Here is a 24,500-nt window from a genome sequence, read left to right as displayed (position 1 = left end):
GCTAATGTTGTTCATTCTTTCATCGTAATAAAAGATAATTAAAATTATAAAACCATTTATTTAAGGATTAAGAATTTAAAGACTCTAAGGACCTATTCGTTTGCTCTGAAGTCTAACATCTGAAAGTGTAATAATTACATTAAGAGGTATATTGGTATTGGTGAACTTTTCTTTCCTCTGAACTCTAAATGCAGAGAATATTGTTTGGAATTCTGAATTCTGAATTCTGAAAATTATCAAATAACCATTTTGACCCCATATATTAGAGTTTTTGTTTGTCTTTTTGGGAGCATTATTTGAAAACAAAAAGTTGTATGATTGCACTGTAAGAGATAAGAGGAAACGAACAACCATTTTTTCTTAAAGTTAAAAGATTCCTCTTAAGAGATAAGAGTTAAGAGGAAACGAACAGGCCCTAAGTCTCTAACATGGACTTTTTTGGGCTTGCCTCAAGGGGCTTGGTTGGAGATCCAAGGGTAGAGCCCCTAGCCCAGCCACCATGCTCAAAAAACACCAAAAACCCAAGAAAAAAAATAAAAAAAGGCACACACATGGGCTGAGGTGAAAGGCACACTAGGCGTGCACCTATTGAAAGTGGTGCGCCTGTGCCTCACTTGTGTGCCTAGGTAAATCATTGCAAGATAGTATCAGAACAAGAAGAAGAAGACTCTATTGATGATAAAGATGTTCATAATGATTAGTTTGAAGTTCTTTATAAGTGATCTGAACTGTTTAGTTTGTCTATTCTTTCATTTGATATTGTTTCTGGTTAATTTTTGTTTAGTTTCTTGGTATCTTCAATCTCTCCCCTTGTATGACCTATTGCCCGTTGCAATGGTGGACCATTAGCTGAATCATCTTTTAAATCACTGCAAGATAATCACAATCATCTTTTCATGATGATTGTTAGTTTATTACAATGACTTGGATGGATAGGATTTTGGAGAATGGTTTTAACGGTGGTAAATGGTTGTGAATGTGTTTTGCTCTTAATTATTTATAGATATGGTGAAAACTTTTATACATATGGCATGTAGAAGAATGATGTTTTTTAGGTTGACAGATTTTAAGAAAATTCTGCAAAGGATTAAGAGATTAAAGAAAAATCAAAAAACTTTTACGTTGATAATTTTGTATACTTTGAGAAAGTTCTTAGTTTATCAGAGAGTTTTGGGATGAAGATATTTAAGAAAATTCTAAAAGTTTGCTTAAGGTTTTGACAAATTATCAAGCAAGGACTTTCTTGTTTTTCATTATCAAACCGGATATCCGTTAATATTAGCAGATAGACTGATGAAATTTGAACCACAATATGCAAAATCCAACAGACTCTTTTCAAATTTGAATCTGTCGGATTTCTTATCAAATTGAATCAGATATACCCCACTCTGAATTCAATCTGATCTGTTTTCAGCCCTACATGGTTTTTTACTAACTAATAGGTATTCAAAGATGAATGACACAGGAAACGGTGCATAGTTCCTTAATCAAGCAGGATATTGTTTCGTTGTAGCCAAAATATACCTTCTTTACAGTCCCAGCAGAACCGGCCATCAATTTCTTTCCAACAGCTGTCGAGCCCGTAAAGGTGATCTTCCTTACCTAAGGATAAGTACACAAGAAAGTTAATTACCAATATTATGTTGGGAAAGATTCTTTATGTCAAAAGATCAAATATTTGTTAAAGACAGATGAAAAAGTACATTAAAGACAACCAGAGATATATTCAAACCATGAATTTAAATTCAACACTAATGACAATGGATCCACTAATTTATACTGGAAAATATGCTAAGTTTTATTTAACATAAAAGTTACATTTCCTCCTTTCCATGGTAATTCCTTATAAAATCAATGTTTTGAAAGCAGACCTGTTCAATGAATTGGAAAAACTTTCCTGTTCACAAGGTAAGCAGGCAGTTAAAAAAGGAATTCATATGTAAAGTTGTGCCATATAGAGCTTACATTGTTGAAGGGATAACTTGTAAACACATGATGTTAAAGCTGATTTTATGCAAATATTTCTGAATCCATATCAGATTGCCTGCTTGAGCCAGGAAAACTGGGAAGTGAATGTCTCTCCAGTTCAACCGTTATGATCAGGTTGGGCACAACTTTACTTATGACATGTCAAATTTCAATTTTATATGTCAAGGTATCAAAACATATTAGCAATCCCATCTACTAAGTTGGCAGTTCTAGGAACTGACACAAACGAGTTGTTCAAACTAAAAGCCAAAACTTTAATATATGCATGACTTTCAGTCTCTTTTGGGAAATCCATATGGTTAAAACTTCCAGTCTATTCTGAATAAATAGGCTATCCTGTCAGACAGAATGCATAATAGATACAGATTGTCGTATCTTGAGGTGGAAGAGATATCAAAACCAGTGACCATGTAACAACCAACCAGCAAGATATTGAAGAGAGAAAGAGAGAGAGAGAGAGAGAGAGAGAGAGAGAGAGGGAGGGAGAGAGACCAAATGATGAAAAACTACAAACCTGAGAGCTTTCAAGTAAAACATCTCCAATATCAGATGCATTCCCCATAACCACATTCACAACACCCTGAATTATTCAATATCAAATAATTAGACAGAGTTTAATGAAAAAAGGACAATCAAACAAAAAAGGCCTTGTCTCAAGTCTTAGAAGTAAGCTACAAAACTCAAACCAGTGAAACAGAAGCCTCATTCCACTCTAGGGCTTGGAGATTTTTTAACTATTCCCCAAAGATTATATCTTGATAGGATTGAAAAGTATGGCAAGCTCCTCATCTTCCAAACTAAAACAATTAAGACAATGGAAGCTGCCAGCAACAAACCAAATCAAACTTAATCTTGATGGGTACAGTTTTTGAAACCTAAAACCCTAGAGTGTTGGGGGGGGAATCATTATAGACACTTGAGGTTCCCTTTTAGCACTCTGCACAGGTCCAATTAGAAAGGGAGATTCCACTAGAGCTAAGATGCAGGTTGTCCTTCAAGGACTAAAGAGTTGCAATAGGCTAAATCTAAATATTAGAGAGATTGAAGAAGATCCAAAACTGTAATAGGAAGGCTACCAAACAAATCTAAAGGAACATGGCAGCATAGGCATACTTTAAGACAAGCTAAACATATGGCTACAGAATTGACAGTGAAACGGTCATGGATGCATATAGCAGAAACACCATGGCTGATTCACTTGCAAGGCAAGAGGTGAATAGGGGTAACTTGTATTGAAGGACAACAATGTAATTATTTCTCTAATTCCAAAATAGAATAGGGGTTAGGTAGCATTTCTGTTAGCCTAACTAATCAACTCTAGGTACTTTGTAAATAACATTCTTTTGTAACATCTAATAAAATTCATGGTTATAAAAAAAATGACTAAACACATTCAGGAGGAAGTACTATAGCACTTATTTGGATGAAACTAACAAACGATTAAATACACAATTAGATTATCAATAAATACCTTAAACAAGCCATTTTTAAAATATGTAAGATAAAACAGAATAAATGGAATGTAATATAATAATTATAGGTGTGCAAATAAGGGTACACTTAGGTGGGCAAAATGGATGGTGAAGGGTGATTGTGGACTGAGCTATGCTAGCTTAGCACCTTTGATCAGGGCTATAGCCTGAGCCTGGGCCCAGGACTAGGCCAACTCAGACCCCAGGCCCAATCTAGGCTTTGGGCCTAGGGGTGTTTATTATATGGTCTAGACCGTCAAACCAGACCAAACCAAACCAAAATTGCTGGTTTAGTCTGGTTTGGCCTTAAAACAGTTTGGTTTGGTAGAGAATTCCTCAGATGGTCTGGTTTTCTAAATTTTAGAAACCAAACCAAACTGTAAACAAAATTATTAATAATATACTTATTAATGCATATAGTATATAAGACATGTGTATGTATGTATGTATTCATTTAACATTTCATATATTTTTGTTGTTGTTTTTTCAATCTCTAACTTGTAATTTTATGCCCAAGAATCGGTTTATGTTTGAGAAAGTATGAATGTAATTTATATAATAGTAATATGTGGCACTTGTTAGCATTTCAATTTGATATTTGAATTATATTTGTTATTTATGTAAGTATGCATGTTATTTGGTCTGGCTCGGTTTCGCTTGAGAATTTCTCAAACCATAATTTACTAATTTGGTCTAAGGTCCTCTCTAAACCAAACAAAACCAGACCGCACCCAATTTGGGCTTGTGTCATTAAATACTTTATATTATATGACATACAATATGTGCTATAATTTATATTAATATAAAATATTATATAATAAATTATATGTGTCATTTTATAATATATATTAAATCATATCACACACACATATATATATATGTATAATCACCCCTAATCTTGAGTCTTAGGTAATAGGAGAATACCATTAGAGATGCACATGAATGGAGTTGGTGAGGAGACTATGAACAGGTATTAGCTGGTCTAGTTGGAGGGTGGGAGTTTAAGAGCGGTTTTTGAGAGGGAGAGGGGGAGATGAAGGGTCACGGGGCTTGTTTGAGAAGTCGGGTGCTGCAAGTGGGGATCACAACTTAAAAGGTTCCAAAGTAGTTTTAGGTGCAACAGTTTAAAGGTAAGGAAAGGCTTTGGCACCAAGGCTTTGCAGCTCAAGAGGAGAAAAGGAAAGAGGAACTTTCACAGGTTTCGATCAAGAAAGATGAAAGACTGGGTTTGGATCATTTCAAGCTACAACAACTTGGATGAAAAATGGTAAGACTGAGTAACAAGGAGAGTCAGAGCAGTGAAAACGAGTTTCATTGTATTCCTTGCATTGAAGATAGATTAGTTCCTTGGGAGGAAAATGCTGGGAGATTGGAGGAATAGGCAAGGTCATCCAGTCTACAGGTGGGTCTATCCGTTTTGGCTCTTTTGTGGTTGAACCTAATGCTGACTCTCCCCAAAAAGAACGAATGGTGTCGTCTGCAGTGGACTTCGCCAGGGTGGAGTGAAACAGGGGAGGAAAGGAGGCTGGGGTAGAGAAAGAAGAGGGTAAGGGATTAAGAGGGGAGAAAGGATCTCAAAAGAGGTGCAGAGGAGGGGAGAATCCAAAGGAGGGAAAGCTAGGAGACTGGAATCAAGTAGTCAACCCGAAATAAATAGCTTAAGTGAAGAGAATGGGGAGCAAAGTCTCAAGAAAAGTTTGTTACTTTGAAGTCTCAGTTGGGACACTTGGAATCAACTTAGGTCGGAAGAGGAACATTGAGGTCAGGGAGAAAGATGCTTCGGTTTCAGAGACGTTGAAGAAAGCAAGAGAGCTAGGCAAGTACCAGCTTGTCCATGTGTCAGAAGTTTTTTCACAGTTGAAAATGGTCTGGTCGGTGCTGGTCCTACCAACAAGTTCAAGAAATTCTACAAGAAAAGAAGCTCAAAAGATAAAGATATGAGTTTGAAAACTGCAGAGATTAAGGGACACAAGTGTCAAGAGTCTCAAGGGATTCCAATACAACGGCCGCCGGCTACTATAGAAGATTTGGCATTGAGGCCAGAAGAAAGGGACAAGGAGGAAAGGGGTAATTGAGTCTGCAAAAAGGGGTCAAATTACAACTACATCAGTCAGGAAGGGCAAGAAGGGGGGGGGGGGGGGGGGTGGAGATTGATGTTTAGGTTGATAGGGATGTTGAAGTGGGCAAGAGTTTAGGCTGTTTTTTTGAGGGAGGAGAGGAGTACACTATGAAAGATTTTAAAGCTTTTAAGAAGAGCAAGAGAGTAGAAAGTGAGAAGAAGATTGTAATTGGGGGAGGAGGGGAGGCTTGGGATGAAGGAGTCAGAGGAAATGAACAAGAAGAAATGCTCGAAGAGGAATTTTAATTTGTTTGGTCTCAGGGTGGCTCTCAACTATTTACCTCTATTTTGTGATCTTAACTTGGTGTTTTATTTTGTTTGATTGTGTTGTAGATGGATGGGTGTAATCTTAACACGCCGGTAGTTGTCTGTACACGAGCTTTTTCTTTTAATAAATTTTTTATTTTTATTCTTCAAAAAAAAAAGATGGTTTGGCCACAAAGAAAGAAGGCCATCTACAACAACTATAAAAGAAGAAATGATCATAAGTTGAAGGGGCTAAAAGAGCTAGGGGCAGACTAAAAAGGAGTAAAGGACATAGATTGAAGGGTACGAAATGACTTGATGGGTTATAATTTAAAAATATAGCATTGAATGGAACACGATGGTGAAACAGGTTGCATGTAGCTGAACCCATATAGTTGGGACAAGGCTTAGATGATGATGATGATTTCTCTAAAATATCTTAGGAAATCAACAAATCAATACAAATTTCAATTATATTGCAGGCTAACCATATGCCCAGTTTCACTGTATGACCTGCTAACATCAGCAGGTTCTTCTGTTCACTCAGTCAACAGCAATCATCTGGCAAAACCCCTACTCTAGTACCATGTTGAAATCCATGTGAAAGAGAGTTAAGAAAAAGGAGAAGAGAGGAAGGGGGGGACGAATAGAAATGATTAGAAAGAAGCAATCGTATGAGCCAAAAGAATTCATATATAATGAGACTGAATAGATAAATATACTCTTTATGTTCCACCAAAGTTTAGAAAAAAGGCAGGCAAGAAAATAAGTTTTTAAATAGGTGGTGTTGATATTCCCATGGGTGACTTTGACATTTGGGCTTTTTGATGAGTGAGGAGGTAACATGAGTTGGAACCATTTGCTTGATTAGGAGCCAATTGGAGAAGGTAACATGACTTTGACATTTGGCTTTTGTTGATTGGTTTTGGGAGTGCCCCAAAGGTCATTTTGTATGGGACAGCAATGGGCGGGGATTGTGCTGATATTTGATTATTTACTTTGTTCTAAAGCAACACCATACCATATATAAGGATATCAAATCCAAGGGCATCCATCATACCATTAATAAGGATATAAGCTTGATATGATAAAACCGAACCAAGAAATAAATCCCTAGTCTAGAAGTACCTTCCAAGGCATTACAAAGGCTAAAGATAGAAGATGATGATGAATAATCAACTTACAAAACCAAAGAAAAAATTAAAGGGACAGATACACATATATAAGTTGGAGAATACCGGAGGTATTCCAGCTTGAAGAGAGAGCTCAGCTGCTGCTAAAGCTGTCAGGGGTGTAAGTTCAGACGGTTTAATAACCACAGTACAACCACAAGCAAGAGCAGGTCCAACCTGACGCAGATGGGAGACAATCAGCAAATATTTAAAGGCATCTGTGCTTGCAAATATCCTAAATGCAGATAGGTACCATGTCACAACGAACTGGTATACACTTTAACATACCTTCCTAGTGATCATAGCCAGGGGAAAGTTCCAGGGTGTAATTGCTCCAACAACACCCACAGGCTGCAAGATATGTATATCAATGACCATAGGTTAAATAACTAGAGAATAAGAAACATGGTTCATCATGATATTACCAAGTTAAGGAGAAAATATGTCCACAGTGAGATAGAAGAAACAACATGGGAGCTCAAAATCAAGATTCTGTTAGTATTGATACGAAAAACATATGTAGCAAGATTATCAAACTATTAAGATCAAAAAATGAACTCTATAATTCCAATCACCGAATTGGATTGAAACCCATGGGGACCTAAGGGAAAACAAACACTGGGAGGGAAGGAAGGAGGGATAGGCTCCTCTTCATCTAATTATATGGACAGACAAGTCACTGGCAAACAAATTCACCTGAGCACAATATGCTAATCAAATTAAGGGAGACACTGAAGGGTTTAGATGGCAGAAAACAAACAAAATCAGGAATATTTTTTTTCCAGGCTCCAAGGGATGATGAAACTGTTCTTTAAGTTCACAGATTTAGACTTCAGGATGAATCCAAGTATTCAGTTCAACATTCGATGTGCTTAATGAGATCATAATTTGACAACTCTCCACGAATTTTGAGGATCATCTATAAATGGGAGCAAAAAGAAATGGAAATATTCCTTTAGAGATAATTAATAGAACATGAGACTAAAACTAGGCTCTAGCATAGCAGTTAATAATAGTCCTGAGAGAAAAGGAAGGGTATTTGAAGGATCAAAATCCACACTTTTTCTGAATATTCTCTGCAGTCAAAATGGTTTCAAACAGCATAATCTGGAGACTTGAGGAATTGATCCCTCAATTCCACCTCCACATTCAATTCTGCCCTGATATAAATTCAACCTGAGGATTGGAAAAGAATATTCATATCTGCCAAACGACTACCAGGATTGATTAGAACGATTGAAATTGTGAAGTAGCAAGAGAAAGTATATATCAAAAAAGCAGGAAAAGAAAGTAAAGCAAATCAGTATAGCAAAAGGCTGAACTAAGACCCATATGTAAGAGTGAATTAGGGTTAAATTAGAGAAGTTAGGAGAAGTAACCTTATAACTCCTTGCCAAGAGACTTTAACTTACATCCTAGCAATCAAAAGGTATTTCACTAATACTATTAGATGGAGTAAAGTTTGGGGTAGTAACCATGGGAACTTGTAAAGTTCATTGATAATAAAAAGAATTACAAGCATCAATTGAAGTCCAAAAGTAAGGGGTTTGATGAGAGGTAAGCTCAATCCCAGATGGCTTTCACATATCGGAAAGGGCTTCTTTTGTGTAGAAAAAGCTGAGTGCCTAATTGGTTTTCTGGAGGAGGATTAGCCTATACATGCTAACCAATTTACATATAATTGAACATCTTCTCATGGACACACCCTCATCACACTAATTATAATATAACAGGAAAATTACGGAACATAGAATTAGTCCAAATTAAATAACTAATTGATGAAAATTTTTTTAAGGATATTTATTGATGAAAACATTTACTTCAGAATAACTTCAATTTCTCAATGTTAAAGAAGTTGGATTATGGAAACAAGCAGATATAATAAATCAAATCTGAAAAGTAAAGCATGCAATATACTTGCCTGCTTTATAACAAATAACCGTCGATCAGATAGTGTTGCTGGAATGATGTCACCATATACACGTTTTGCCTCTTCAGCAAAGAACTCAATAAAGCTGGCTCCATAGCTAACCTGTAAGGTAAATATGCATAATAACAGACATTAAAGACCACTCCTTGATAGCAAACAATCTGCAGTCCAAACAGGAAATCTCATTTCTCGTAATGAAAAAATGGCATACCTCACCCACGGCTTCTTTCAGAGGTTTCCCTTGCTCTAGTGTTATAAGTTGTGCAAGCTCTTCCTTGTGGGCAATTAATAAATCATACCTTAAGTTGCATTGGAGAAAACAATATCAATCATATCCATATTTTAACAAATACAATCTCTCAAAAATAACTCCTAAGTGTATACCAATAAACAGGATTAATGCACGAAATGACAATTCAGCAATTTAAATGCTCTACATGATATAATTCTTTTCTTTTTTTCCGATTGATCTGTACATGATATAATTTCAAACACCAAAGAGAGAATTTTCAGAAGCTTCTCACCTTTTTTTTTTCTTTGAAATTGAAATTTACAACCCTTTCATGTAAAGTAACTAGTACTCATGGTAAAAACAGGTATAGGGAACATAAAAACTAGCTCAGCAGATAAATTAACTGTACTACAAATGACCAACTAACCAAGTCAAAAGATAAACTAATCATTCCGTAGCAGTAAAGACACCCGAATATGTTGATCGTGGTCTTTTTTTATGCTTCAGTAGATCAGATACAACATCATAGAGCTATTTTAAAAGGTCTTGAAATGCTGTCAGGCTTAAAGAACAACATGTGTTTGTTTTATCATGAACCGTTCAATTTTATTAAATTAGGTGAAAAGATTAGAATGTACAATGCAAAAGTGCCAAGTACCCCACCAAAAAAGATAAGCTTTTGATGCTCCAGTAACTTTAGGACCCATTTGGGAGGGCTGAAGCTTTGGTTGAGTTGCTTTTGTTGAGCCGCCTTGGAGAAGCCACTAAAAGAAGCATCATGGTAAAGCTATTGGGCTTTCCCGGTTTTGGCTAAAAGACAACTAACGTTGGCCTTCCAGTTTTTTAACCAACATAGTTTATAGGCAGTCCAGCTGAGCCACCTCCCACATCCAAAATCCATAGCATGAAAGCCCTCCCAAACGTGTGCTTACTATTTACATTTGGGGTTGGAGCTCAGGTTTGAAGATCAATCTTTCTAAAAGTGTAATGATTGGGACTGGAAATATAAGTCAGGAAATTTTTTAAGATGTGCTGCTGCATTTTATTGTCAAATTGGGAAATTTTTTTTGGGGTTTGGCTGCTTGGGCTTACCCATGGGTGCTACAGCCTCAAGTGTGTCAACGTGGAAATTGGTTTCGGATGCAAGAGAATATATTTGTCTTTTGGTGGCCACACCACTAACAAAAATTGGCCTTTACTATTTGCAAGGTGGCGAGGACCTACTGCCTTACAGTCCTCTTCTTCATGCTATGATTTCTTTGTTTCCATCCAACACTAGATTTGAGTACGATGCATGTCAGCTTAGCAAGCATTACCAGGCTACTTTTCTTCCTTAGGCTATGAGTCGTTTGTCCAAACCTTTTCATTTAGTTCAATCAGATGTTTGAGGTCCATGTCTTGTAGTGTCTTACTTTTGTTGATGATTTCTCTAGAGTTAATTGGTTATATTATTTGTTAAATGAGAGGCCCAAATTGTTTTCTGTATTCAAGTCTTTCTTTATGGAAATAAAAACCAAATTTGACTCTACTATTTGTGTTCTCCAATCTGATAAGGCTAAAGAATACATGTCTTCACCATTTATTGAATTTTATAATGAGCACAGAATCATACATCAGACGTCTTGTATTGATACACCAAAGCAGAATGGTGTGGTTGAACACAAAAACTGCCCTCTTCTAGAAGTTACACGGGCCCTCCTCAATCAAATGCATGCACCAAAAATTTATTCGTGTGATGTTGTTCTAACTGCTTGTTATCTCATTAACTGTCTTCATCAGTTCTTCATAATAAGATACCTCTTTTTGTACTTTTCCTGATGCTCTCTTGTTTGCTTTACCACCTCATATGTTTTAATATATTTGCTTTTCCCATCTTTTTGATCATCAACATAACAAGCTTGAACTCTGTGTAGTAAAGTGTAACTTCGTAGGATATTCAAAAGCTCAAAAAGGGTACAAATGTTACAGTCCTCTCCATCATCACTTTGTTAGCGTTGATGTTACCTTTCATGAGTTCACTCCATGCGACTAGCTTCAACTCCAACATCTTCCCCCTTGCTATCTATAGGTCTTGCAACCCCTCTACTACTACTATTACTCAAGTCATGCAGCCACCTACAAACCTTGATCTGCCCATTTCCCTTCAAAAAGGTAAGTGATCCTGTAGTACGCACACTATTAGCACTTCGTTTCTTATCAGTTATTATCACCTTTGACCTTGCTTTTGTTACCTCCCTTTCTGCGATCTCTATCCCTTAATCCCTATAGTAAGCCTTGTCTAATCCTAAGTTGTGGACAGCTATGGAAGAAGAATTGTTGGCACTTCATCAAAACGGCACATGGGATTCCATTCTTCACCCTTCTGGTAAGCAACCTGTGGGATGTAGGTAAGTGTATGCTGCGAAATTTAACCCTAATGGTAATGGTACAATGGATAGACTTAAAGCTCGTTTGGCTGCTAAAGGGTTTACTCGAACTTATGGTGTAGATTTTGATGAGACTTTCTCTCTAGTTGCTAAGGTCACATTTTTCCATATGGTTATTTCCTTGACTACAACTAATCATTGGCCCTTATATCAGTTAGATGTTAAGAAGGCATTGTATGGTCTAAAACAGTTTCCACGTTCTTGGTTTGGCAAAGTTCAATTTAGTAGTTGTGAAATTTGGCTTACATAGATGTCAGCCTGGATTGTTCTATGCTTCTATAATACCATATTTTCTCAATACCCAAACAAAACCATCCTCCACAGACTTCAATTTAATAGAGACAAAAAATTTGCCTATCAATTCTTCCAAAGGTTCCACTACTTCATCCTTCCAAAGTGTGACAATTCCCCCTAAGGCTCCCCACAAGAGTGTTGAAGACCTGCTTACACCACTAGACCTCCAAAAGCTTTTAAACCAACTTTTATTCAAATCCAACAATTTAGTTTCCTATAACATCACAATGTCAGGTTTCTCTTTAAGTAGATCTTTTATTACCCTCCTCTTCCTAGCACTCCCTATCTCCCTCACATTCCAATAAAAATGATTTTCATAGCTACTACCAAAGCAGTTACAACCCTCTTCTTACCAATCACACTTATTTTGGGATTTTTCCCCTATCTCCCCTATCACTGAACTCAATATCAGAAATTAACCTCTCCACCTCCAATCTTTTCCCAAATGATAAAAACACGAACAGTGGTTTAGAACCCACATACCCAAAAGGTATGCTGGTTAAAAACAATTATTTGATTTTGTTTCTTGCTCTAGCAGTAAAAGAGCCTAATTCCCCCAACACAACCCACAAACTGAAATTCCATCATGATTTACTATTTTTAGTGATTTCTGGTTTCCTTATATTTAGGTAATCTTAACTAGGATTTCTAATGAGTTATTAGAGTTTCTTACGAATTAGCCTTGAAGTTCTAAGTTTTTCTTCTTTTCTTTTTATTAGAAACTTAATTGCATTTTGTAAAGAATCAAACATGTGCCCACTTTATAGGCTGGACATACTCCACCTATTCCTTTACTTAGTATAAACATTACATTTCAGCCCAGAAAAGTTGCCACCTATTTACCACTAACTTTGCCAATGTATCAGCCATTCCATTTGCTGACCTTTTGACCCACTGAAATTATACCTTCATTCCCCTCAACAAGCATCTTACCTCCTTGCTAACATGTCTATATGTTCAAATTGCCTGGCTGTTATTGTTTACCCAGCTGATCACCACTTTGTAATCCCCTTCTATCATTAATTTTAACATATTTATTGACTGTGTTAGGTCAGCTCTTGCAACACTGTCAGAAGTTCTGCTCTTAAGGATTTTCCAACTCCAATTGGTCCCAAGAACATACAGTGCCTTGGTTCTGCCATTACCATCCCTAAACACCTCCCCCACTCTTGACAGGCCATGAATTCCCAAGTTTAGAGAACTACCTGTTACCCAGAGAAGAAGGAAGAAAGGAAGAGAGAAGAGAGAAGAGAAACAGAGATTTGGAGTCTCAAAAAAGGTGCTGGCAGTGCCAGCTTTTTATCATTTATACTAGGGCGACACAACTAAAAAATAAAAAAAGGAAGAAAGTACCAAAGTACCCCTGCGGTACTAAACATACAGAATAATGACATTTCAAAACTTCCCCTCAAGTTGGGACATAGATATCAATCATGCCCAACTTGTCACATAAATCATAATGTCGCAAGTGATGTAACCCTTTTGTGAAGATGTCTGCAAGTTGGTCTTCAGAACTGACATAGGGAGTACACACTTCCCTCGTGACAACATTTTCTCTGATGAAATGTCTGTCAAGTTCAATATGCTTAGTTCTATCATGCAACACAGGATTAGCAGCGATGTTTATGGCTACTTTGTTATCACAGTAAAGAGTCATAGGTCCATCAACTAGATAGCCCAACTCACTCAACAAATTCTTTAGCCACATAATTTTGGCCACTCCATGAGACATTGCCCGATATTTAGCTTCAGAACTAGACCTAGCTACCACATTCTGCTTTTTGCTTCTCCAGGTGACTAGGTTCCCTCCTATAAAGGTACAATAGCCACTTGTTGACTTCCGATCATTCAAGGATCCTGCCCAATCTGCATCGGTATACACTTCAACTTTCAAATAACCGTGCTTTTGAAACAACAAGCCTGCACCTGCGAACTTCTTAAGATATCAGAGAACTCTTTCTACTGCTTCAAGGTGGGTAGTCTTAGGAGCATGCATGAACTGGCTAAGAACACCCACTGCATAAGCAATGTCTGGTCGAGTCATAGAAAGATATAGCAATCTTCCTACAAGTCTCTGAAACTATTTCACATCCTCAATGGGTTCACCTTGACAATCTCCTAAGTTAGGATCAATAGGGGAATCAATAGGCTTCACTCCCAATTTTCATGTATCCTGGAGTAGATCTAGGACATACTTTCTTTGGAAAATGAAGAAACCCTTTTGTGAGAAGGCCACTTCAATCCCAAGGAAGTACCTTAGAGGACCTAGATCCTTCACTTCAAACTGGGTAGCAAGGAAACTTTTCAACTTTTGAATTTCATCATTCCAATCACCAGTGATAACTATATCATCAACATATACTATCAATGTTGCAATCCTTCCTTCCCCTCTTTTCACAAACAGTGTGTGATCAGATTGACACTGCTTGTATCCTCTTTGCTGAACTACTACATGGAACCTACTAAACCAGGCTCTCGGTGATTGTTTCAGGCCATATAATGATTTTTTTAACCCGCACACTTTCTATTCATTACCTTGAGCTCGTAAACCAAAGGGTTGAACCATGTATACTTCCTCTTCAAGGTCACCATTTAAGAATGCATTCTTGATGTCAATTTGATGAAGTTCCCAGTCAAGATTAGCAGCTAAGGAGAAAAGAACTCCAATAGAGTTCATCTTAGCAACGGGTGCAAAAGTTTCTACATAATCCACTCCATACACTTGTGTAAACCCCTTTGCTACTAGATGAGCTTTATACCGCTCCACTGTGCCATCAACCCTATGTTTTACCGTGAAAACCCATTTACATCCAACTGGTTCCTTCCCTTTAGGAAGATCTACAAGTTCTCATGTACCACTTTTATGTAAAGCATTAATCTCTTCCTTCATAGCATCTATCCCATTCATGTATCAAAAGAGCTTTTGCCACATTCTTAGGAATAGGAACATTGTCAATGGAAGAGAGAAAGGCCCTAAAGGAAGGTGAAATGTTCTCATAGGAAACAAAGTAGGACATGGGGTGTTTAGTGGTGCAAGACCTAACACCTTTCCGGTAAGCAATAAGAAGGTTAAGGTCATCAGCAATAGAGGTATCAATGGAAATAGAGTCAAGAACATCAATGGGAACCAAGGCACCTGGTTGGGAAGGATCCAACCCCGGAGAGTTCGATGGTATTGGTGGTACAGCTTCTGGATGCTCCACAGCTCTTGAACTTGGCTAGCCTTTGTGACGTCGAAAGAAAACACAAAAGGGAGGAGGATTAGGAATAGGAGGCAGCTGAAGTAGTTTCTCCTCATTTCTACACTCCCCCTGAGGAGAAACAGGGAAGAAAGGCTCACTCTCAAAGAAAGAGACATCCATAGAAATATAATATCTCCAGGAGGCGGGATCAAAGCATCGGTACCCCTTTTGAGTGAGGGAGTACCCCAAAAAGATGCAAAGAATAACACGATAATCCAATTTTCCATGAGTGGGAGTCAAATTTTGAACAAAGCAACAACAACCAAACACACGAGGAGGAATAGAAAGAAGAGGAACCTTGGGAAAAATAAGATGATGTGGGGCTTTGCACTCTAACCAGCGAGAAGGCATATGATTAATGAAATATATAGCACAAAGGACCGCCTTAATCCAAAAACGTTTTGGGACATTCATATGGATGAGTAAACCCTTGGCCACTTCAAGAAGGTGTTGGTTCTTTCTTTCAGCAACACCATTTTGTTGTGGTGTTCGGGCATAGGAGTTACGGTGAAGTGATCCATGCGAAGCAAAGAATTCCGTGAGGTCATTATGAAAATATTCTTTTGCATTATCGGATTGGAAAATTTGGATCTCAGTTTGAAATTGGGTGAAGATCATTTGGTGGAAATCTTGGATACTTTTTGGTACTTCATCCCCGGTTCACATGGGATATATCCATGTGTATCTAGAGTAATCATCAATAAAGGTAATAAAATATTTGTAGCCACTCTCAGACAGTAAAGTAATAGGGCCCCAAACATCAGAATGAATAATATGGAAAGGAAATTCAGATTTATTATTCTTTAAAGAAAAATGAGTTCTACAATGCTTACTAAATTGACAAGTTTAACATGTAAACTGTGACACTGACACTGACTTAAACAACTCTGGAAACACCAATTTTAAAGACTCAAAAGGCAAATGACTGAGACGACTGTGCCATAAATAGACTTGACTTGTACTAGACTGACTCTTAGATTATGTGACTGTAAGACCAGCCTTATTCTCTAGCATGTAGAGTCCATCCACCATACGCCCTCTACCAATTGTCTTCCCCGATGCCAAATTCTGGAGTACACAATAAGAAGGGAAAAAGGTTAATAAGCAATTTAAAGAATTAGTGATACTACTAACAGAGAACAAATTAATGGGGAATTTTTTAACATGTAAGATATTAGTCAGGGTGAGGCCAAAGGGAAGAGAAATGGTTCCTTGACCAGCTATGGTAGAATATGCACCATCAGCTAGCCTCACCTTGTCTATTCTAGAGAGGAGGTGGTAGGTTTGGAAATAAGTGGACTTACCAATCATATGTTTTGACACTCCAGAATCAATTATCCAAGGAGAGTCAAGGCGATGACACGATACATGGAAAGTCGTGGCAGAGTTACCTGATGTAGACGCAAATGAAGTTGAAGGAGGTGAAGAATCCATCTGATGAATTGCTCTACCATAGAGTTCCAAATGGTCACGGAAGGAATTGAGAATATCCTTCCTCGAGTCAAAACCAGAAGTGTGTGTCTAAGTCATAGCAATAGTAGGGGGTTGATTCTCTTGAGAAGCCATATTTGTTGTGGTGAACTTTCTTGGACCTTACTGTCATGACTTCTCGTTCAGGTTTGAACCTTGCTTCTTGCTTAATTCCTGGGCCCATTTGGGCTTCCCATGAAGATCCCGACATGTTTCTCAGGTGTGTCGGGGTTTCTGGCAATGGGTGCAACATAGTTTGTCTTTGTCTTCCACCCTTTTTTGAGGGTCCCCCTTCTTAAAAAAAATTCCCCCACCTACAGTAACATTCCCTTTTGCTGCCAACACAATTGCATCCCCTCCGAAGCTGTTCAATAAATTTCTTCTCCTTTCTTCTGATTGTACTAATGCAAAAACCTCCTAGACAGATGGAAGATCCTTATTGCCTAGGATCTAGACTCTGGCAAATTCATATACTGGATTCAAACCATGGAGAAATGCAAACACTCTTTGTAGGGAAACAAGCTTCTTGTATGCTTTTGCATCTTCATCACACTTCCAATCTACACTCTGATAGTGATCTAACTCCTTCCAGACAGAGGTCAAATCTGAATAGTACATAGAAAGGTTCCTCTCCACGTGTTTACAAGTGGATGGTTCTGCCTGTAACAGATAGATTTTTGCATAGTGACAGTTCAAAATAGGTCGATTTTGCCTACTCCCAAATCTCATAAGCCATTTCAGCCCACATAAAGTTCCTTCTCACTTGAGGTTGCATAGACACCAAAAGTCAGGACATAACCATGCCATTTTCCTGGTTCCATCTGTCATACTCAGCACTACCAGAATTTAGTTCTTTAGATCTCCCATTTATATACCCTATTTTTCCCCTTGCAGTAATGTATAACTTGATCCCCCTCGACCATTCTAAATAACTCAAACCATCTAGGGGTATAACAGCCATAGGGAAGGATAAATCTATACCCCCACTTGTTCCGTTCTACATTGAGGGGACTCCAGATGTGGCAGAGTCTTCACCACTCATAATCACAACTTCAGGTTACACTCCGACTAAACACAAGGACCAAATAGAAGCAGCCAAACACCCCAATAAAAAAAATTGCACTAGGGAATTAGAGACAACCACTCCCCTCGTTTAAATATCAGTTCCTCAACAAAAAACAGCTGCTATTACTGAACTCACAGGTCATCACTGGCCCACCATAAATCAGGTATGGCTGCTGTAGCAGCATATACAGGTCCTCTCTTAACCTACAAATCAAGTGTGGCTGCTGTTGCAGCATATACAGGTCATCCCCTGACCTACAAGTTCACCAGAAGGCTGCCGTCGCAGCATATAAAGGTCATCACCGACCTACAGTCTATTACAAGGATCAACAGATCCCACAAAAAAGGAAAGAAGAGGGGTTGCTCGCCTCATATTAATAGACTGAACCTATTACAGGTTCTGTTTTGGCACACGACCAGAAAATTTTAAAAAAAAAAAAAAAGAGAAAAGGAGAGAGAGTACTTCAGTCCAATCTGAATCTGGATCTGGATCTGGCAAAGGGAGAAGATAGAAAAGGTTTGCTCGATCTCTTCTTTCAGATCTAACAGTCCTGCTCTGATACCATGTTATCCAGAGAAGAAGGAAGAAAGGAAGAGAGGAGAGAAGAGAGGCAGAGATTTGGAGTCTCAAAAAAGGTGCTGGCGGCGCCAGCTTTTTATCATTTATACTAGGGCAACACAACTTAAAAATAAAAAAGGCAGAAAGTACCAAAGTACACCTGTGGTACTAAACATACAGAATAATGACATTTCAACACCACCATTGTCTCATTTTTTAATAATATGTATAAAATCAATATAGAGGCCATCTCTTAGTGCCATAGTAAAACCTTGGGCACAGGCATGAGAAAATGGGATGATAATGGCAAAATCTAAACAAAAATGTCTAAACAAATCTGAACAAAATGATGCACAGTATGCTGTTAGGATTTCCAAGAGTTTACCAGATATACTGACTAATGAAGTACTAGAAAATGTCCAAGGTGATAAAATTTCAATATACCATTTCCGTAGGCATCTGCTCCTTTCATTTGCAGTTAGTTTGCTCCATGCTACATAGGTAAAAAGATAACATATATAAATTAGATATATCTATATTTTTCATGGATAGGGATGCACAAAAAAAGTACAACAACTAATCATACTAGTTATATAAAGTTGGAAACCTGCAATTCTGCATGGATTACCAATCCATGTGAACACTGTATTAAAATTATGCAAATTCATTCCTCCATGAAATTAAGAAACTCAGTAGGATATTCCAACCAAGTTTCCTGAATATGAATAGAAATTTTTTGGCAAAGTAAAAAAGTCTGGATGCAGGTTGTATTTAGATACATACAACTAAATGTGTCATATGCTGAACATATTGCATCATTTATCTCTCTCTTGCCCATGCATGGGACTTCTGCTATAACATCACCTGTGGCCGGATTGTACACCTGATATGACAAGAATTATTTCATTATTGACCAATTTCTCACCCACACACATAAAAGGACTACAATATCCAGCAATGCAAACTAATGAACAGGCAATGCTATGAAAAGGGAAGCAATCAGAGAATGATCACTTAAGAACCAAATGGGGCAGCATAGTTTAAGTAATCTTTCCTTTAACGGTACTTTTTAATAATACCATGCCATAATAACTACATAACAACCTTTTGGCCTTCAATCCTAACAGTTTTCAAGTCCAAGCATATCTGGAACAAATATATTCTGATAATTTGCTGTTTAGTAGGGCTACATTGAGGTACATTCTCTTGATAAACCATAGGAAAGTATAACAAAATAAGTGTTCCAAGCAGCATTCACAAAGAAAAATTCATATGGATGTCTTTATTCTTTCTTCCTAAAGAGAGCAGATAGAGCGGACAATAAACAGTGATAATTTTCCAGATAAATAATTTATATACCAATTTTCTGTAATTACAATTTTTTACTCCCTTTTCATAGAATAAATTAAGAAATATATATATATATGCTACAAATTCAAAAGCAACAACTAAATTAAAGAAGAACTATCATTTGAACATTGAAATTTCTTCATGGTTCTGCAACCAATGTTTAGATGTTGTCTGTTCTACAACATCAATTCTATCAAGATATTAATCATCTAGAAAATATTAACAAAATAAAACAATAAATTTTATCTTTTCCAACCTTAATGGTCTTTCCATCATATGCATCAGTCCATCTCCCTCCTATGAGGCCCTGAGTTCGCAAGAGACCTGAACCACTAAGCCGAGTAGCAGCATTTTGTGCTTCAGTTCTTATCTGAATAACCCAATACCTTTTCAGATACCATTAAGACTTAAAATATCCATCACTAAAATATGAGAATGTAAAAGACATCAATCTACACAAGAAAGCAAAACAATCACCTTAAGGCAGCAGAGATGCATAGAGATCAATGTAAAAAAGTTAGATTAAACATTATAAACTGCATAAAAGAAAAGAAATCTTGTTTCATGTTCCATGAACATTTTTTTATTCCCTTTCACTTGTTACATCAAACATTTTTTTATTTTAATAAACTATGCTGAAATTTACTTTAATACTTTTTATAGTAAAAAAGAAAAATAAACTAATACCTGGACATAGTTATACCTTCTTTCAGAATTTATCCCTTAGTGTATGAAATTAGCACACAGACTTGTAGGTGTCAGTTATATCCATCTAATTCACATGCTCATGCAGTAGTTAGAAAGGGATCATTGCCTAGTGTAATAATAAAATCTTGGAAATAACAAGCATAAAGATACGGGCTCAAGCCTGCCAAAGGTTATAAACAAATCTTGTCAACCACTCCTAAGACCTAAATAGCCAGGAGGAGAATTGGTTCATGGTCGTTAAGTTACAGACACAAGATGCAGCCTCCCCTAAACATTACAAGTAGTCATAGAGAAAAGATTACAAAACTGCCCAAAATAACCGATCCCTAGCAGACCCTTGTTTAGCAAGATAATCAGCCAAAGCATTTACCTCCCTAGCCACCCACTGGTATCTACACAAAATGTACCCTGCTAAACATTTAACTTTTTTAACGCGGTCCCTATAACTCCAAACAACTGAGTCTGGATTTGACAACCAGCCCACAATCACCTTAAGAATCCCCTTCAATTAATAGGTTCTCCAGTCCTAGTTAATTAGCAATCTGAATTCCTTGTACTGCAGCCAACAACTCAGCTCTTGTGGAATCCCCTATAACCACCAGGCCGGAGAATAAGGATATGATATTGCCATTCTCATTCCTCAGGACTCCTCCTATGCTAGAATACCCTGACTGCTTCCGTCAAAATTTAGTTTAATAACCCCTTTCGGAGGAGTTACCCAAACTGTTGCAGCCCTGGTTTTCTTAGCCAAAGTGTGTGCAACTGCAGCCCAATTCCTCCAAATGTCATCAAAAGAGAAAAAGTTGAACAGAGTTGAACAAAGCCAAGGATTTCAACCAGTGAATAGCCCTAGTTAAAATACATTCCTTCACTTCAATAAAGGATCTCTCCTTATCTTGGAAGGTTCTAACATTTCTTTCTTCCCAAATTGTCCATAGTGTGGTTGCTCTAAAACATCTCCACATACTACTCCGCTCCGGTTCGCTCACTTCGCTCATTACCGAAGCTCCGAGAACCCCCCCTATATGCTTATGTTGTCCATTCATTCATTCCAATAAAATATCTTCTTTAAAGGCAATTAAAGTTATAAAATCATTATTTTTTATGTGAGAAATAAGAATTTAAGACCCTAACATGGACTTGTTCGGGCTTGCTTCTAGGGGCGTGGTACAAAGGTGACTCATAGAATCAAGAATGCAATACGTTTTACATCACATTAGTTACTTGAAGTAACGCAATTGAGGAAAAAAAGAGATTGTGGATTTTCCATGCTCGAAAATGTTTTATATGTTTGCTTTTATTTTTAAATTTTCATTTGAATACGCTTTACCTGTTATGTTTATGTATTTTAATTTTAGATAATAGGTATTTTAAAACATTTATTTTAAATTTTAAGTTTATATTTTTTTTTATTAATGTTATGTTTAATATTTTTTGAATTTTTTGGATTTTTTTCTGACATTTTTTAGCATTTTTTTGTATTTCTGCGCCTTGCTCCAAAAAGGCACACACCTTGCACCTTAGGTGCAAATTGGCCCTTGCGCTTGCGCTTTGCGCTCATAGTTGTCAAGGCAATGCCTAGGCAACAAGGCACCCTTTGAGGCTCGCCCCGCCTAATCGCCTAACAGTTTTTTACTTCCTACAATAAAAAACTTTTTTATTCATTCTTTTTTGAGATTATAATTATAAAATAGACATTATTAAACTAAAATAATCATTTTGTGTGTTTATATACTAATTTCCTTTTATTATTTTCTTATTTATTAGGGTTTAATCAACATAACATTGCTAAATGTTGTATTGAACCCTTGAAGACTTAAAAACCTAAACCAATAAGTAAGGAAGAACTAAAAATTTTATGTAATCAGCACATTTTCCTCTTCCCTATATTCTTCTTCTTCTACCAATACTTTTTATTTTCTTCTTTTCCTATAACAAAAATAAGGGTTCAACCCCTATATTTTTTTAATTTTATTTTCCTTCTTGCTTTTCTTCTCATGAATATGTTGATTTTCTATACTTTAATTAGAAATTTATACTTTTCTTATGAAAATCATGAATAATTATTAAAGAAATATGGTTATGGTACCTAGGGAACTACCCTAGGATCTATGTTTTTAACATAAAAAATCCATCGCCTAGGCGACAAGGCAACTAGGCACCCCCCAGTCGCCTAGCCTCGCCTTGGCACCTTGAAAACTATGCTTGCACTTTTAAAACACTGATTTTAAGGAAGATTTCATAATTAAAAAAAGGAATTGAAATTCATAAAAAACAAGTTTGGTTTAGTGAATTCTGGTTGTTGCCTGGAAATTCTCTCTCCTATTTCTTCTTCTAAGTTCTAAGTGATCTTTACCCTACCTCAGCAGCAAGAATTCTTCTATCCTTTACCAATTTCTAGCCCATTCTTTGGTAGATAGAAGGCTGTCTACTTAGTTTTTCATCCCTATTCTTCATCCTTGATCATCCAAAGCCTCTCCTTTACCACACTAGCCTACCACCACATCTAAAAGTTGTAGAACCCCCTAAACTGTCCTACATCAGATGGTCACCAGAAATAAAATACATAATTTGAAAATGAAGCAAATTTCTATATCCTAAATCAGTCCAAATATCCAAATATAATTTCAAATAAAGAATTGCCCTTTACAGGATGTAGGATTTTAATCCAACTGATCACGAGGGTCCATATTACACAACCGAAAAATAAAGCAAAATCCATAAGATTCATATAACAAGAAAAAAAAATGAAATAATAATGACACGGGATCATAGAGCTAGCAGAACCAATAGAAGAATCAATTGCTATAAATTCTGCACCTTTTCCGCATTTCCAGAGCCAAAATAACGAAATCTTCTTAGCAACTAATCAAGATTCGTCTCAGAGTATATGAAAGGAAGAAAATTGCACAAGAACAGAATATGTCTCAATAAAGGAATCAGAAACCATTAACTAACTCACAAACAATTAAACCAAGTAATGACCCGAAAAAGAATTGTGAAACTCAAACTAGACTCACGCAATCGAGAGAAAAAACAGAAGATAGAAAAGGAAGAAGAAGAAGAAGAGATTGCCTGACGGACGGAACGATGAGTTTGGTGCACAGATGAAGCACAGGTGGTCTGAAAGAGTAACCGGCTGCGGAGAGCCATGCGGGAGAGCGACATTGGAACTCAGTCGGAATCAGAGTAGAGTGACGAAAAACCGAACTGAGAATTGAATAAATAAATATAGGGAAAATTTATGATGCGGCGAAAGTATGATACCAAAGAGATCTGACCAATCAAAGCCACTCGTTGAATTTTGATAAATAGTTAAATACAACTTGATTGGTATCATTTTGATGATACCAGTTGATTGGTAACAAGTTTTTTTCAGTATCATGTTTTTGTGGGGTCATGAATAAACCCATATAGATATAATCAGCAACTTTAACCGGTTCATAATTGTCCGGAGTCAAGACGTCGCCTTGCGCGTGGGCGATTAGCCGCCGTTGGTGAACAAACTTTGGCCGTTTAGGAAAAACAGACCGGACGGTTTGAGACTAGAGAGTTTATATGACACGTTACGATGAGTGGGGGATGAAAAAGTAATGAAAATCAATATTCCTTTGACCAGTAAAAAAATGGGGTGTTTATACTTCAGTTCACCGTACAGGTGGGATGAACCCTGACTGTGGATGGATGCCAAATATATTATCAGGATTCATTTCACCTGTAGCTCAGTTTTTTGAGGTGGATTGATCGATATCAAATTTAGTCAGGATACGCTTTATAGAGGGATTTTAATAAATTAGGAGTGTCTATAATTTTAGATTTCTGAGATGAACCGCAGTCTATTTATTCCTAAAAAAAGTATCATGTGCATCAAGCGACGAAATACTAATATGATTTCACAAGGGATGCTTGAGTCCCTTGGTGATTGATCGAGATAGTCTCAAAAACGATGCGACCCATAAAAATGAAGAATTATCAAATTGTTGTTTGAGAAACGTCTTGTACCATGCTAAGTAAAAATGAAATAGGGCCAAGGGGGCAAAAGGCCATGATTCAATATAAAAAAAAGTGCTAATATGGTTTCATAAGCTATGTAAGTGATTATTACACATGGAAACTTATCTAAGTCTTTTTTTTTTTTTTTCCAAAACTACTTCATTAATAAGGCAAAAAAGTTCTTAATACAAATATCCCCTGGGTGGTGTCAATATATATGTCACCAGCCCCTT

General features: G+C 37.0%; 1 protein-coding gene across 1 annotated transcript in view; it reads right to left on the bottom strand.

Moving 5' to 3' along the window:
• ALDH5F1 (aldehyde dehydrogenase 5F1) overlaps positions 1-23,628 on the bottom strand; it is an 84,100-nt gene extending 60,472 nt beyond the window's left edge. Inside the window, exons 1-10 of the mRNA XM_088958834.1 lie at positions 23,350-23,628; positions 19,823-19,936; positions 19,000-19,099; positions 18,661-18,709; positions 9,140-9,227; positions 8,920-9,030; positions 7,287-7,349; positions 7,065-7,175; positions 2,504-2,569; positions 1,525-1,602 (exon numbers count right to left, since the gene is read on the bottom strand). Of these exons, the coding sequence (XP_088814960.1) occupies positions 1,525-1,602; positions 2,504-2,569; positions 7,065-7,175; positions 7,287-7,349; positions 8,920-9,030; positions 9,140-9,227; positions 18,661-18,709; positions 19,000-19,099; positions 19,823-19,936; positions 23,350-23,442 (873 nt within the window). The 5' untranslated portion in view covers positions 23,443-23,628. The remainder of the gene's footprint in view (positions 1-1,524; positions 1,603-2,503; positions 2,570-7,064; positions 7,176-7,286; positions 7,350-8,919; positions 9,031-9,139; positions 9,228-18,660; positions 18,710-18,999; positions 19,100-19,822; positions 19,937-23,349) is intronic.
• Between the last annotated feature and the right edge of the window lie 872 nt (positions 23,629-24,500).

Source organism: Nelumbo lutea, chromosome 8, assembly GCF_056320005.1.
Source record: "Nelumbo lutea isolate HS-2025 chromosome 8, American lotus-T2T, whole genome shotgun sequence".
NCBI classification, from domain to species: domain Eukaryota; kingdom Viridiplantae; phylum Streptophyta; class Magnoliopsida; order Proteales; family Nelumbonaceae; genus Nelumbo; species Nelumbo lutea.
This window is presented reverse-complemented; position numbering and strand designations above follow the sequence as displayed.